At 40.7% G+C, this 15,869-nt stretch overlaps 1 protein-coding gene across 4 annotated transcripts in view; it reads right to left on the reverse strand.

Moving 5' to 3' along the window:
• Nucleotides 1-15,869, reverse strand: part of commd10 (COMM domain containing 10) — a 77,317-nt gene that overhangs the window by 41,659 nt on the left and 19,789 nt on the right. For 3 of the 4 annotated variants that reach the window (XM_034595123.1, XM_034595122.1, XM_034595120.1), the window contains exons 1-5: nt 15,196-15,334; nt 13,473-13,563; nt 12,505-12,615; nt 11,791-11,946; nt 9,208-9,318 (exon numbers count right to left, since the gene is read on the reverse strand). In XM_034595123.1, the coding sequence (XP_034451014.1) occupies nt 9,208-9,318; nt 11,791-11,946; nt 12,505-12,615; nt 13,473-13,563; nt 15,196-15,224 (498 nt within the window). In that variant the 5' untranslated portion in view covers nt 15,225-15,334. Of the gene's footprint in view, nt 1-9,207; nt 9,319-11,790; nt 11,947-12,504; nt 12,616-13,472; nt 13,564-15,195; nt 15,335-15,869 lie in introns of those variants that run through there. The other variant, XM_034595121.1, reaches the window with a different exon arrangement.

Consider the following 15,869-nt stretch of genomic DNA (forward strand, 5'->3'; position numbering starts at 1 on the left):
GTGGTGGCAGCTAGTTACTGCTGCCTGATATGGAGACAGAGAGATGGTACCTTGTCATGTTCTGGCCTCTGCTGCCAAGCCTGTAAACTCTGTCGACTTCCCAACAGAAAGCTGTGACGGATCGGTCTTGAACTGAACGCACCGTGAGAACTAATATTAGGTATATCTATTTGAGATTCTGGCTCTGTTTGTGTTTTATAAGTAAAAACTAAAGTTTCTCTGGCCAAACTTCCTATTCACCTCAGAATCTGCTTACACTCCAACAACGCCTCAAAAAGCTGTGTCAAACCTTAATCTTCTAAATGTGTGTGGGGTGGCTTAAATAAAAGCTGAAGCTAGGCAACATCTTGTAGTGTCAGCCTTGTCCAACCATCGGTGGGCCAGGATCTGGGATAAGTGGGCACTCAACCCCTTCAGCCAAGGCCCCCATTTTGAAACAGTATGCATTTTAATGTATTAGGTTGGCACAAGGTTGGAGTCGGCGGTCATGGGCAACTGAGCTCTGTGTGGCTCTGTATTTGTGTGAGTGTGTATGAAAGAGAGAGAAAATGCCTGCAGAACGAGTAGCGGCTCCTGTTCACAACTGTAAGGCCTGTTTTTTCCTCGATGTGGCAGAGCGAGGATCGCCAAGGCAGCCGGCCTATGCCCCGATGGTATGTAGACACTGTCATTCTCCTGCACAAGGAGAGAGCGGGCAGGACAAAAATGTGTGTGTGCGTTTGTGTGTGTGCGTGAGAGAGAGAGAGTGAGAAAGAGAGGGAGAGTGTCAGTTGTCCCTCTAATTAAGCAAAACAATTTGAATAACTTGAGAACTGAAATTCACATATATATATTGCAGGAACAAATATATTCATCTCAAATTAAGAAGTCAGTGCACTACAAATGTCCCAACTTATATGTTATATTGTTTACATTTGATCTGGTTAGTTTTGGTTTCACATTGCAATTAAGGGGGCGCAATACAGACTTCTGTTTGACATATGTACTTCCTGTTTTCATCAGCTATGTGGGTTGCGTCGACTTGACACTGATTGGTTTGTGAATGAACCAGTTCATATGGTTCTGAAGGTCCAGACCATCAATGAAGGCGTGGAAGTAGCTTTAATGAACACGAGGCATCATGATTTACCTGCAACCTCAATTGAATTCAAGACTATTTCCTTCCGTTTTCATGCATAACCACAGTAATTGTGTATTCTGCTCTGAGCACTGACAAAACTCAGGAGACGAACAGACAGTGCTGTGCTTGAAGGAATCCTGTGCAAACGCTGAGGACTGGAGCTGTTTCTGTTTTCCAAATGCTTCTGTGAAGACATGGTCGAAAGTTTCCAAATGCACAATGTAAGATATTGGAAAAAGTATCAGGACCAAAACTCGGATACTTGCAGATTCTGTAAAAATAATAAGGAGCTCAATACCGAATACATGCCGCTCTGAACCTTACGACAGTTTTCTAAAGCAACACTTTAGCTTTCAACAAAACCGTCGAATACCAGTTTAACATCAAAGGGGCTGGGTGATCAGTTCGACGCTGCTGACAATTTGTTGATACAGGCGGAGGAAGCACTCTGTGCCCTATCATTGCATGTGGGATGACAACAGTGCCAGGCTCCAACCCACTCATTATAATCATTATTTCAAGGGAAGATGCCTATGGCTCATATCCTTTCATTGCCATTACACCCCGTCACAGCGCCAGGCAAGCACACAAAGACAACCGCTGTCAACGTGAAACGAAGCACAACTCATAAAACAAAAGAATGCTATCACAATAAAATAAGACATGGGTGCATGAATGAATACCTGTAGATGACGTGATTATATAGCTGCTTTATTACAAATATTAGCATTTTTATGAAAAACCCGACGCCTTTTTTACACTGCGTATGCTTATGAGCCAACTTTCACAGGAATGAATGGATGTGATTTGGCTGCATGGTTCTGCAATCAGTGCATCTTGTTTAAACTGAAATAGATTTCTCACCCCGGCATAGTTCAGCCAAGAGGCAAAGCAGCCTCTCTAAAATAAACTCCGACTAAAAACTGAAATGAAGAGGGAAAAAAGAAAAGAAAAGAAAAGAAAGAAAGAAAGAAACCACATGCACATCTGAAACTCCCAGTCTTAAGCACCCTTTTACCATCGCTACCGGCTATGGCAAAATGGCACCACATTATCAGGGGGATTAATGATTATTTCACAAACTGCGTGTGAAACAAAACAGGCTGAATAACGAGAGAGGAATAAAAGCTGATCACAGGAGTGGGAGATGCGAGAATAAAAGAGGGATGTTAAATCAATGAGATTTAAATGGCAGTTGCAGTTGGATTTGTGGGGTTGATGGCTTCGCTATCTGGGTGTCAAGCATGTACCGTGGGTGTACTAAACAACATCCAAACATCCCCAAATCCCCCAGGCGCCTTTTGAGAGGCTAAAGAATCTGGGAAAGGGACTCGTGGAGAAAAACAGAAGTGGAGGTTAGAGGGGGAGGTGGGGTGAGTGGAAGAGGGAGATATAGAGTGTGTAATAGGGAGAGAAAATCAATGGGTACCCCCAGAGCAAATAAAAGCCATGACATCATCTTATGGCAAGGAGCAAGGAGCGGGGTGGCGAGGAGCTGAGGGGGAGAGGAGGAGAAGGGAGCGACGAGAGCACCCACAGTCCCATTCTCTGGACTGGATAAGAGCCGAACAATGTGCCCGCAATGAATGGGATCCCAAATCCCACAGCAGAAAAACAAATCACCAGTGGGAAAGGGGGAGGGCGAGCGAGAGATGGAGAAGGAGACAGAGAGAGATGGAGGGAGAAAGGGAGACCCTTAAAAAGATGTGCACACAAAGCGACAAAGCATCTCGGGACATGTAGAGCAAGGCAAGTAGAGATTGAGACAAAGGTGCCTTTGTCCTCCCTGGCTGGTGGGTGGCTTGGTGTGAGGGATTTGAACTTGGTAGCATTTACATCGGAGCCCTCCAATATATTGATCGGCTGGTGTAATCCCCAAACTGATAAATGAAAAGGTTGGATGTACTCCGGGTGTTTTGTTTGTGGGGTCTACAGGGCGAGAGCATGTGGGAGGCAGAAAGTGGGCTTTACGCAACTCTTCAGAGGAAAGCTTTGAGTTTCGTTCAAAGTTGGGGCCTGCTGCTGCTGCTGCTGGCGATGCCGGTTTGACGGAGACACGTGAGGCGGGGAGGGACGTTCAGGGAGCCTCTGATCACAGCACCTCCTCACTGAAGTCAAAATGGGATGTTTAATCGCGTTCCTCATCACACAGTGTTAATAAATAAAGTCACAGCCTTCGCTGGGAGGGCTCAATGTGCATGTGAGTGTAAGCACGTTTCCATGCAAGTGTGAGTTGTTGTGTGTTTTCAAACAAAAGAGCTTCCGTTCCTCTGTGACTACAGCGCTGGTGCTGTAAGCCAGAACAGAGGAAAAATAAATTAGAATCACAAGGAGAGAAGTCTTTCATGTCTGATGCTTTGATAAGAAAAAACAAGCAGGTTCCCACCAACTAGAATTAGTTGGCTTAAAATTTGGAACTAGCTGGGGACAACTTCATACAGAAATTTCACAACAACAAATAAAAGATTCACTCGTGTTTAAGACAATAAAAGAAAGAATTACATGGTGAAATGTATTTTTGGGACTAATGAAAAAGGAGCAGAAAGTCATGCAAATGTGAAAAGGTTAAAAAAAATGCTCAGACACTCTGATCTGGCAGAAATATGATCCGACAATTAAGAAGCACTTAAGCACAATCAATAGCAGCTATGATGCACACGCCCCTCCAATGGAAACAAATGTATCAAGAATAACTCTCGTATTTCTTAAGTCCCACGTGAACTGAACAATATTTAGGTTTTATATCCACCAAGAACAAATGTTTTTTCTCTCTTCAGGAGAAATTGACAGTTAATGATACATTGTTAAGGGTTCTGTGTTCAAATAAATACTGTGTGTGTGACATCTGGGCGGCAGGGAGGTGCACTTTTGCATCAGACAGGTTTTTCGTTGGAATCCCTGCTCTGCCCGAGCCTTCCTGTGATGTTGTCTGTGTGGATGTTACCCAGGTACGCTGGCGTCCTCCCACAGGCCATTGGGGTTAGGTTAATTGGAGACTTTTGACCATAGCTATGAAGGTAAGTGTGAACCATAGACTTTAAATAAAAATGGACAACGCATCTCCACTTCCTCCCACTATCAAGAAATTAAGCCAAAATATCTTGGCAACGATATTTTAGCAACTTTTTTCAGTCTGTCTAACATATTCAATTTAAAAAGAGAAAAATCTGTTTGGGATTTTGTCTTAAAGCCGCACTATGTGTTTTTTTTTCACTGTCAGTGGTTTGAAACTCAAGAGCTTTGCTTTATCAACTCTCATCAAATCTGTCTGAAGCTATCAGCTGCAGAGATGCTTTGAAGTCTGAGCCAGCATGCAGAAGCTACATTAGCTCACTAGCTCTTACCCCCGTGCCTTTGTGGCCTGGCATGTCCACAATAAATATTGAAATCGGCGGTGGCTGCCTTGCAAGTGGATGTTCTGTATTATAAATGTCACCCTACCCTTGGTCGGTGGAGCAGTGGCTCATTCTGATGCCACAGGACAGAGACAGGGAGAGCGAGGGAGAGAGAGAGAGAGAGACGACAGCGACTGGCGAGGGAATTCAACTTTCAGACTCATTAGAGCGGCGTAGGGGTGTGTGCTTGCATGTTTATGATTAAAAGGGAAAATGGATACTGTGGAGACTGAGGGACAAAATGACAGCGAGGGACACAGAAGGGAAAGATGGAGGGAACGGAAAGAGAGAAAGAAAGCGAGCCAGCCAGCCCTCTGTTCCACTAAGTCTCTCTTTTGGAGTACAGTATGACTCGTCTGTTAACCATTATTGTCGAGCTAAATCAGTGATGCTCAAATTAAGAGGGGGGGGGGACAAGATCTGGTCCTTATTTATAAGAACATCTTTGCATTATTCTTAAAGAATACTCAACAGTCTCGTCTCCTCAGGCCTCTGAAGGTTATTCAAACTACCCAACCTGAAAAGGTTCTCGGCTACTAGAACTACATGACCTTCGAGGAGGGGACATGAGCTGACTTTCATATCTCCTTTCCAATTCCAAAAGGTTGTGGACCACTGAGCCAGACGACTCCCTTTGGGGCTTTTTGGCCTCTGAAGGCCCCTGGAAACTTCCTCCATGTGATGTGGGATCCCTGCCTGTTGTATAATTCTGGAATAAGGCAGCTCTTATGTCGGCTGTGGTCCATGATGGTGCCCACAAGCCCTATCTTGCTTTGCCCCCAATGATTTATCAGTGCAGCTTTTTGAAACAAAGACAGATTGTGGTACCGCTGCCTTAAAGTGCGGTACGAGAATATGATATCAACTCATTAAAAAGCCTCATTCTGTCTCCATCACACAGTATATTTGTTCTCTTGTGCCTGGGATATACTACACCTTGAGCTTTATACTGCACAGATCAATGATGCAACTGATTTAATTAGTAATGGTTGGTTTTGTTAATTTGTGGCTAAATACTCTGTAGTAGCCCTGTAAATGCTAACCTCCATTATATACAACAGAGGTCATTAATAGGTGAACCGGGTCTGGATCCAGACCTAGATGACGTCCTATCGGGACCAGGAACTATAAATTGTCATGTTTTGACAGACTGTTTCGATCTTAACTTTTCTCGCCTTTATGGCTCTGGTTTAGTGGCCCAGGAAACTCACAGACCAATTGCATTCGTTGTAAATTATCCCAATCAAATCTGTGAGGTCCGATGAGTGTTATGACTGGAGTCGGTGTGTGTGAAAAACACAGAAATAAAAGGAGGAATAGTAGAGAAAAGTACGAAAATAAGGTTGTTGAGTCATGTTGAAATTGGTAGAAAATTGACTGCAGCACAGGGAAACCATTATTCAAGACTATTTTAAGACACACCTTTACTTTTGGTTACTATGTTCTGTGATTTTACTGCAAACCTAAACACCTAAACATAGAAAATGAATAATTTTTCAGCTCATGCAGCATATTTTAAGGCCTAAGATCAAATACAAAGTGCATCTGAAGCTCAGCAACTTATGATAGTGGAAAGAAGACATGGGTGCCTTCTTCACTTGGCTGTTTGAGTGTTTAGCACATAAGTATAATAGCTTCTTCCCACAAAGACCAAACCTCTGCAGACAGGATAGAAATAAAATGGGTAGATTGTGTACTTATGATTTCAAGGGATGTGAAGCTTGAAAAGAACTAACAGTGGTCGTGTGTGGTAAAGATAGTGAGCTTAGAAAATAGTCTCTTAAAATACAGATGAAAGCACAGATACCTGGTGTTTCTTTTCTGTGTTGATGAATGAGAAACTCCACAAACCCTCAATAACTGCCTGAAGTAAAGAGACATCCCACATGCTACTATTATTACCGACACCACAGATAGTGAAATTCACTGCTATTACTACACATTGTCCCACCGCGAATTGGAGGAGAAATTTAAAATCCCCCGCGCTCCTCTCAAGTTTCATCTTTGTTGTCGCCTCCCCCATCCTCCTCTTCATCCTCTCTCTCTCAATGTCATCTCTCCGTCTCCTGTTTTCCTCATCTTCTTCCTCCTCTGTTCTTCATCCTTCCTATAACCTTCCTCTGCACGCTCGTCTTCCTTCCGTCCCGTGCTCAGATCCTGTTTCTATTCTAACTTTTTCTTCTCTTTCTGGAAGCAGATCACTCAAGTCTTTTTTGGGTCTCAGCTGCTTCGCCAAACAAAACACGCAACAGGTCTCGTATATCTGCGACGAATGAGGCTATTTCCACCCGTCCTCGCTCGAGACGTCACTCTTGAAACATTGAGTGGGTGAGTGAGAGGACATTTACCTGTGTGCAGATGTACTGCACTGCTTCCACGGTACATCAACTCTCTGCTGAACCCAGTGCATATTCAGTTTAAAGGAACAGCAGCTCCTCTGGGTGGGATGACTGCTTCATCGATGCAGAAACAGTGATCTATAATTTTAACGTATTTCCTCACTCCACAGGTTTGGAGGCACAGACGGAAGATGTCATGAAAGAAAATCACTGCCACAAATATTTCAATGAAAACAGAAAATATCCCAAACATCAGTCCACTAATTTCTCTAAATATGTATTTTCTCCACTGCACAGTAGATATTGGATGTCACATTGTTTGGGGTAATGCTCCTTCGCGTTCCCCCCCTCGGGCTCTTCCAAAAGCGTCCTAGTGAAGCAGGACGCTGGTTGGTCAAGCAATCAATACGATACAGACGACCACCCTCGCCTTCCTTTCCTTCCCTCATTTTCTTTCCTTCATTATCTTCATCTTCATTATTTTTCTCCCTCCGTCCTTTTTCATTGTTTTCACCTCATGTCCCTTACATCCTTACCCCCCCCAACATCTCCTCCTTCCTCCGTCACCTTCAATCCCACCAACTTCTCCTAATTGCTGTTTTGCCTTCCCAGTGAGGGGGGTTATAAATCTGTACTGTAATTAGCATGACACACGAGGCTGAATTTTGCTCCTAGTCACAACTAATTCACTCCTCGGCCATCGCAGTGTTTTGACGATGCAGAAAGTTTGAACTGAGCTATCCTGCGCCAGTTTGGAGGAAAACAAACTTACTGTAATCGCGGGAACACCAATGGTTGAAAATGAACCAAGTGAAACAAGGGGTCGTATCCATCTCTCAGGTACTTCACTGCTGGAGGGAAGCTTTGCAAACTGTGAGACAACAGCGCCTCCTGCAGTCTCACTGCAGACATTCACTGAAGTTTATCCCTACACTCTCCTAACGAGCCCTGTGTTAGACCCCCAGCTATATCCTCCCACAAGGGGAATCATGTAAGTGGATTTAAATAAATTAATGCCTCTTTTTGCTAGCCTTGGGAAAACAGAGCAGAAAATATTCAAAAACAACAACAAAAAATCCGTCTGATTTCACATTCACAAAGATAAAGAAAAACATTTCTTTAAAGATTACACCTATAGGCGCCACATTTAAAACAGCAGCAATTTGAATATGTCATGGCTAATTCCACGTTTAGGCTGAGCCCACACTCTCCAGGGAGCGAACACAAAGCAAGAAAGACACTTGACTACTCAGCTGGAACAACACTATGCAGGCTCAGGAGGCAATCAGTCCCAGCATTTTGTTAGAAAAAGGCACCAGTCAAAAGCCTGAGAATCATAACTGAGAAATTTCAGTTTCCATGCAAACAAACAGCGATCCTGTGAAATATATTTGTCAAACCGTCAACAGCAATTGATTAATCGTAATCTCACTATGCTTGTGCTCATGTTTAGGTTGTCAGACGGATCGATACGTAAAGTCTAGATGAAATATTTCACACAAATCACATACTTCTCCGATGGAAAATCATTAAATGTGTAAAAAACAAGAACTTGTGTGTCGAAGAGAAAACCACCGCCCATTGGATAAGAGAGAAATGAGTGAGGGAGAAGTCTTAGAGTAACTACATAGCATTAGCTAATTGGGATCAAACAAACTCTACTGAATACAAATGAGAAGAAACAGAAATCTAAGTTAAAACCATAATTGCATCTTGTTTCTTCGTGTTTTCCTCTATAAATACAAATATTTAAGACTATGCTTCATTGCAATGTTGCAGCAAAATAATCAATCCAATACTTTGTTTTAAATTGGCATTTGTATCTCTATGCAAAGACTGAGATATAAATAAGGAAACCATTTAATAATCAGTCATTTGCAGACAGCTACACTAAATCCATAACATATTGTAAATAAGCCTGGATACTGTGAATGCATGGATACAGTTCAGTGCTAGTTACAATGAGACCCTGCAATAAATGCACACACCATCCAGTTCTAGCTCCAGAGTGAGTCTCTCAAGAGAACAAAGAAACCCTGGAGGTTTCAGATAACAAGCTCCCTGATCTCTGGTCTTTACACTACACTTACTCTGGAGCCAGATGTACATCCACCTCTGGGTCAACACAGACACCAGTGGGATTAACATCTATTAACAGAGAAAGAGGGACAGATTGGAGATGCTCGTCATTAGGCACAGACACAGAAAACGTCTCTGATTACAGTGGTTTGGTTTTTACAGCAGATAATTGATAGTATAAGAGAAGCAGAGCGAGAAAAATTATACTCGACATGCACAAAGTGTGTGTATTCATAATGTACGTGTGTGTGTGTGTGTGTGTGTGTGTTCATACCTCGGAGTCTTCCTTGCGGAGCCCCAGTTGGAGGACGGCACTGGGAGATTTCAGTTTGGCTTGGCTGGACTGGGCCATCTGCAGGTTTAACTGCCATCCTACAAACTCCAGCTGAAAAACACACATGGCACCAGGATTTATTTCATAGTAACATAGCTGTGATAAAGACTCTTTAAAGACTTTTAAACGCCCCTGATACAATTTAAATTCATACATTTTAAAGACTATTAGAAACAAAAACAGTAGCAATTACCACAAAATAAAAGAACGAACAGTATTTCTGAAGATTTTTTTTTATTTTTGTATATTTATGAATACATTCGTTTATGATTATAACTATATAATCATAACTTTTCGCTGTTCTTTGATTAGCGCTATATATACAGTATATCAACTTTATTATAATTATAAATGAAAATGGAAATAGAACGCAGCAACTGACAATTATTTTCATTATCAATTTATCTGCCAATTATTTTCAGAATTATTTTTCTCAATAAATAATCATAATATCCAGTGCACATTGGGTGGACAGTGTCAAATCCAAACATGTATAATGTAAAACCAAGAAAAGCTGAAAATTGTCACATTTGTGAACCTGTAAACCATCAAATGTTTTGCATTTTTGCTTGACAATTTGTGTAGATTGATTCTTCATATCGCCAATTAATAAATTGACTAAATGCTGTAGATAAAGATGCACAAGTTATTATCTATTGGTACTTCTGCAAAACTTTGTATCATCCTCAAAGTCTAAGTTGTCAGACTCTCATTCTCTCATCCTAACTTTTCTCCAACGTCTGTAAATGTGAAAAAAACTTGCAATGCCTCCAAAACACCAAACTCACCAATCCACCGTCTGATTTACTGAGCGGTACCTCATCAGTCAGCTGTAGCAGTGTGATAGATTAGCAGTGGAGAGTCAAGGCAGGACAGTTAAGTGTTTTACGATGCAGAGAGAGGCCATAATAATAAACCATGTGTGACTTATTGGGGCTGGACGCTTCCGCAGCAGAGGACAGGTGTGAGGTGAGGAGGGGCCGGGACACATTATTCACGACTGGAACAACAGCCACATTAGCATGAATAAACGCCACAACTTTATGATGTGTTACTTTAGACTTTCAGTGTAAGCATATAAATACAGTTGAAATGATAAATCTGTAACGATCAATCAACTCAAATACAAAGTTAAATTTTAAAATGCGGTGTAATTGTCGAATCTAAAAAGAGAACAGTAACTTATCAATTAATTTCCCTTCTTATTTTGTTCTGTATTTACTGCTCCATCATATGTTTATGTCTCTGTAAATAATCTGTAAATTACTGCAATAATATATATTTCTAGACACACAGACACACACACACATATATATGCACAGGAAGATTTAATATAAAGTATGAGTATAAGTGGAATATTGATTTTAATATTGAAAATATACTTTACACTGATGATTGACTTACGTTGAGTTGCATTGTTCAAATTGTTATTTCTTTGTGGACTGAAAAATGCATTTGTGAAACCAAATAATACACAACATGTAACATGCATTCATTTGTGGATCATCATTTGTCACTGTGATAGGTTTTTCACAGCACAAGGTGATTTCTTCAAGTCCAAAACCCAAAGATGACAAAGGATCTCCACATTTGAAACTTCGTAAGGAGCAAATGTTTGTCATTCTTGCTCAAAGAGATAATTGAAAAATCAATTACCAAACCAGTGGCCAGTTAATTTTCTGTTGGAAAAATTCTCGACTAATAGACATATACTTGCAGGTCTTATTGAGACTGCTTTCCCCCATTCTTACCACCGCCTGCATGTGTCTAATTGTTGTCACTAGTGAGAAAAGCGGTGAGAATTATATCACTTCTCTTATTCAGCTAATACGAGAGAGAAACAACAGGGTGGCAATTAGTGTGTACATTTGTTATCTGAACAAAAGCAACTAAATCCAGCTTTCTACTCAATGGAAAATGGAATAGAAAACAGCCACATGTCTGTTATACACAGTCTCTTGTGTGACTTGATTATTGCCCAAAGTTAAAGCAGTAGCTGAGTTCGTCGTGAAGATCCACGGCTGTCGCGGCTTTCTGCTGCCAGCGACACATGCATGGGTATATTGGAGAGAAGACGTGTGAGACACAGGCAGGTGAGATGTTTGGAAAGTATAGCAGCAGCAACAACTCCTGCATAATGTGACTGATGCGCATTTACTCTGCGTTAGATCGTAAATTACCTCGAGTTTGAAAGGAGCACTGTTTGAAATGTCACCGCTTAATAAAGTTATAGAGAGGAACACGTTTTAAAATTACTCTGACAAATAGTGTGAGCTGTGAAAGGACCCTTTTTTAAAACTAACAGCTGGAGTGAACTCGCACGAAAGCAGGTCAACCTTAATACGGAGAGTCTGATTCTCAGCTCAGAGTAACGTCGCACCAAATCAGTTCAAAGGGATAGAACAGTGAGAAGAGAGCAGCCTGAATCACTCCGTCTGGGACTGGATTCATCTGGCTCTGGTTAAGAAACAGTCGACTTGAGGTTGAAATGGTGTCACGTGGGTGTGGGGCAGGGTTCAGTACCTTCTTTGGGGCAAAGATGTTTAGCTTTAGCTTCTCCACTAGCTCGGGTCCAGCGGTGGCCCAGGTTTGAGAGAAGACCTCGGCCTTGTCTGGGTTCAGATGAACGGCCTCCAGCTGCTGCTGCAGAGAGGCCGGCTTTACGTTATGATACACAGCCTGCAGAGGAGGGAAGACACAACGCAGACAAGTTACTGTAGATTTTAAAACCCCTGTTAATGTTTCACAGCAATTTTTCTATATACAACTAACACTCAACAGTGCTACAACATAACAACTCACAATACAACAGTGACCCCTGCTGGAGAAATAGGCTCAATGTGATCCACACTAACAGGAACCAAAATAACAGACACTTTTCCAATGTGTGTGTCTAAGTTAAGAGTTACAGCTATTGACATTACTTGTTTATTTTTGTTGATTAAGTTCGCTTGTTTGCTGTGCCTCTGTAACTTGCATATAGTTTTTTTAACAAGTGGGTGAGAGTCATAGTTCACGTTTTTCATATTCCAAAAATGTAAACGTTTTTTCCTTACTTGGCCTCCACAGTCAAATCTAATATTTAACCCCTAAAATTAAGATAAACAATAATATACAATACATGAAACTCCAATTTAGCTAAATGATCATTTCAATCAAATTATAAACAAAAACCCTGTCATGTAATAATGTGGTAAAGGATTGTTAAGGACAGATGGTCAGGTGACCTCCACTCACCTGCTCGAGTATGAAGGCAGCGGTTTCTAGGACGAGATTGAGAGCCTGTTTATCCAATGAGAGAGCAGCCTGAAGTTTTTGCTCCTCCTCCTCACTGAACGTCTTCTCTCCCTATGAAGGAAAAAATAATTTACTGAAAAGATTCCTGAAAGATCAACATTTTCAAGAACTGAAACATAAATGAAAAGCTGCTTTCCGACAATATAAACACAAATCTGACACCAAATTAGAATGTGGGTCAAGAGTCAGCAACTTAAGGGGATTTCAGTGTATCAATTAATTTGATAGTTACTGATTTTAGTCAATAATTGGGTTTAAAAAAGACCAAGCATGTAGTTACAGCATACAAATGGTAATATTCAGCCACTATTAATTTTTCAATGACAATATAAATGAATTCAGAAAATTAAGAAATATCTTGAGATACATCTTTAGGCTCTATTGATTTATGATGGACAACAAATAAACAGTTCAATACAGTAAATAAAATACCAAATCAAAATCCATCTAAATGTAGTTTTGCATGTTATTGTACTATCTTTTAAAATCTTAATTCAGTGCTTTTAAACTCTTGCAGATATCTGCCATGGTGAGCTATCATGCAGAACAGTCATCATTAATGTTTGCAGTTGCACCAATGTTTTTACAGATATGACAAATGTCAAAGTGTTGAGTATATTTTATATTTTTATTAAACAAAGGAGTATTACTTTCTTTTAGCAGGTAAAAAAACAAAACAAAGGACAAATTTTTCTTTGAAATGAATGACTGACACCTTTTGACAGCCGGCAAAGTCAGAATGATCAACAGTGTCAGCCATGTGCGTGCATTAATTAGAGCCGAGCCCCCCTGATGCTCCAGCGAGTCATTATTCATGCACTGCTCCGCCTGGCACAACACAGCTTTGCTGCAAAAAGCCTCAAAAGCCTCTTGTCTTTGGCACAGATAACACCGTGCAGCCTCAGTACCTTCAGATGGAGCTTCTGTATGATGCGAGAGATCAGCCTGGAGAACTTGTTCACATCAATCGCGTTGATGAAAGTCACCGCTTCTTTTATGCTGTGTGGAAAGAAGAGCGGTGAGGGTTAATGGCAGCGGTGCAGAAGGAGAACAGAAGAACACGTTGCACGTCTATTCCATGAGACAGATGTGTAGGAAGAGGATAAATGGATCCGAACTGTCTAACTTGCAATAATAAGTTTAATTGCAACGTTTGGATGATAGACCTTCAGGCAGTTGAAGGTCTGTCAACTGAGGGTATCTTCATCTGCCTGATGAAGGTTTCTAGCTTATTATTGCAAGTCAGACAGTGTGGGGGATTTTGTTTGCTAATCACAGCGGCATAGAGAGCACTGAGATCTTTTAGTTAAGAAACAAAATCAGTTTACTGCTCGTGGGAAAGATGAAAGATCCGTCACTGTCAGAGGATTCAAAGGTACGTCTATACATTGACAACAAACATGAACTATAAACTGCAGCTCCAACAAACAGCAGCAACACGCAGCAGTGTTTTCTATCTGCTGTAATACGCAGCACAGGGTAAATAAGGTAATCTGAAAAGGTGTGAATAGTAAGATGAGGTTATTTACATTGAACATATACGTGCTACTGAAAAGTAAATAGACTTTACACACATCTGTTTCACTAACTGTCAATATGTGCATTAATACCTACAGTGCAGGAATATCTCAAAGTTAAAATGCAATCGTAAAAAAAAAAAGGTTATAAATATTATGAAAGTCAATTGTCAAATGGTTTTACGTTTCAGACTTTGTATTTCTTTAACCCCCTTTAATGTAAAAGGATTCTTAACTTTTAATCCAGAAGATTCAGGTAATCCTTGTAATATTATTTCCATCAATTAAAAAAACTAGTTCAACATAAACACACAGCAGTAAGAAAATTTGAGTCAATCAATAAGTCAATAAACAGAAAGCTATTTGCGATCATTGATTCATCGTTTACAGTCACTTTTCAAGTCTCTGGTTCCAGTCTCCAATGTGAGGATATAATACTTTCTGCAATTGTAAACTCAATAATTTTATAATTATCATCAGATTCAACAATAAAATCAACCTTATTTGCTGCTCTGACACAATTAAGCATATCTACACTTGATAGTATGGATTTAGGGGAATTGTGATTTTAGAATGACACTAGAAAATAATCATAGCTGTATTTTCTGTGAAGCAAATTATTGAGTATTGAAATCGAACAGTGTTGGCATTTGATTTTATTTATATTTCCCTCTGACATGTATGTGTACAGAACAAAGTGTTATGAGATAGATAGATAGATAGATAGATAGATAGATAGATAGATGGAGAACAGGTGAGACTGCTGTGTCTACATCTGTTTGTTCAGGAGGGTTATTGCGGATGGAATGAATTATTCCTTGTAGACTGAACTTTGGTGAATGATCAGAGTGTGACTACAGTGGTAACGTACAGATATATATTTCTCCTGTCTGCCTCCACACACACGTCGTGTATCTGTCTCAGGATGTCTTGGAGGAAATCTTGTGTGAGAGACATTAATAAAGACACAGTTTGTCAATGACAGCAGTAACTGTCACTCCGCTATATCTCCTTTCTGCCGCAAACCACAGTATCTCTAACTTCCAGGACGTGTCTCTGCAGGTTCAACATCGTCCCTGAGTTTAAATACGAGCTGAGAAGAAAAGATTCCCACCTTCGTGTTTCTTTAATGATGGAAGTCATGTTCGTCTGTGGCAGAGATGAAGAGTGTCAGCAGCAGCAGCAGCTCCCCACTTCCTGGTCTGACGTCACCAGTCACCTGACCGTCAGAGCTGCGCGGCGAAGGATCCGAGGAAACTACAGAAGTCAGTACGGAACAAGATTTGGACAAACTCTGGAACATACGCGCTAAATCACTGGAGGATAGACCTACAGTCTATGGGAGAGACAGACAGACAGACAGACAGACAGACAGACAGACAGACATAAAGACAGATCGATAGATAGATAGACAGACAGACAGACAGACAGACATAAAGACAGATCGATAGATAGATAGATAGACAGACAGACATAAAGACAGATTGATAGATAGATAGATAGATAGATAGATAGACAGATCGATAGATAGATAGATAGACAGACAGACAGACAGACATAAAGACAGATTGATAGATAGAAAGACAGACAGACATAAAGACAGATTGATAGATAGATAGATAGATAGATAGACAGATAGATAGACAGACAGACAGACAGACAGAGAGACAGATAGACACAGACAGACACAGACACAGACAGACAGACAGATAGATAGATAGATAGACAGACATACTGAGAGATAGATATAAAGACAGATTGATAGATTTTTAATTTTAATGTTTTCAA

Source organism: Hippoglossus hippoglossus, chromosome 9, assembly GCF_009819705.1.
Source record: "Hippoglossus hippoglossus isolate fHipHip1 chromosome 9, fHipHip1.pri, whole genome shotgun sequence".
Taxonomy (NCBI): Eukaryota; Metazoa; Chordata; class Actinopteri; order Pleuronectiformes; family Pleuronectidae; genus Hippoglossus; species Hippoglossus hippoglossus.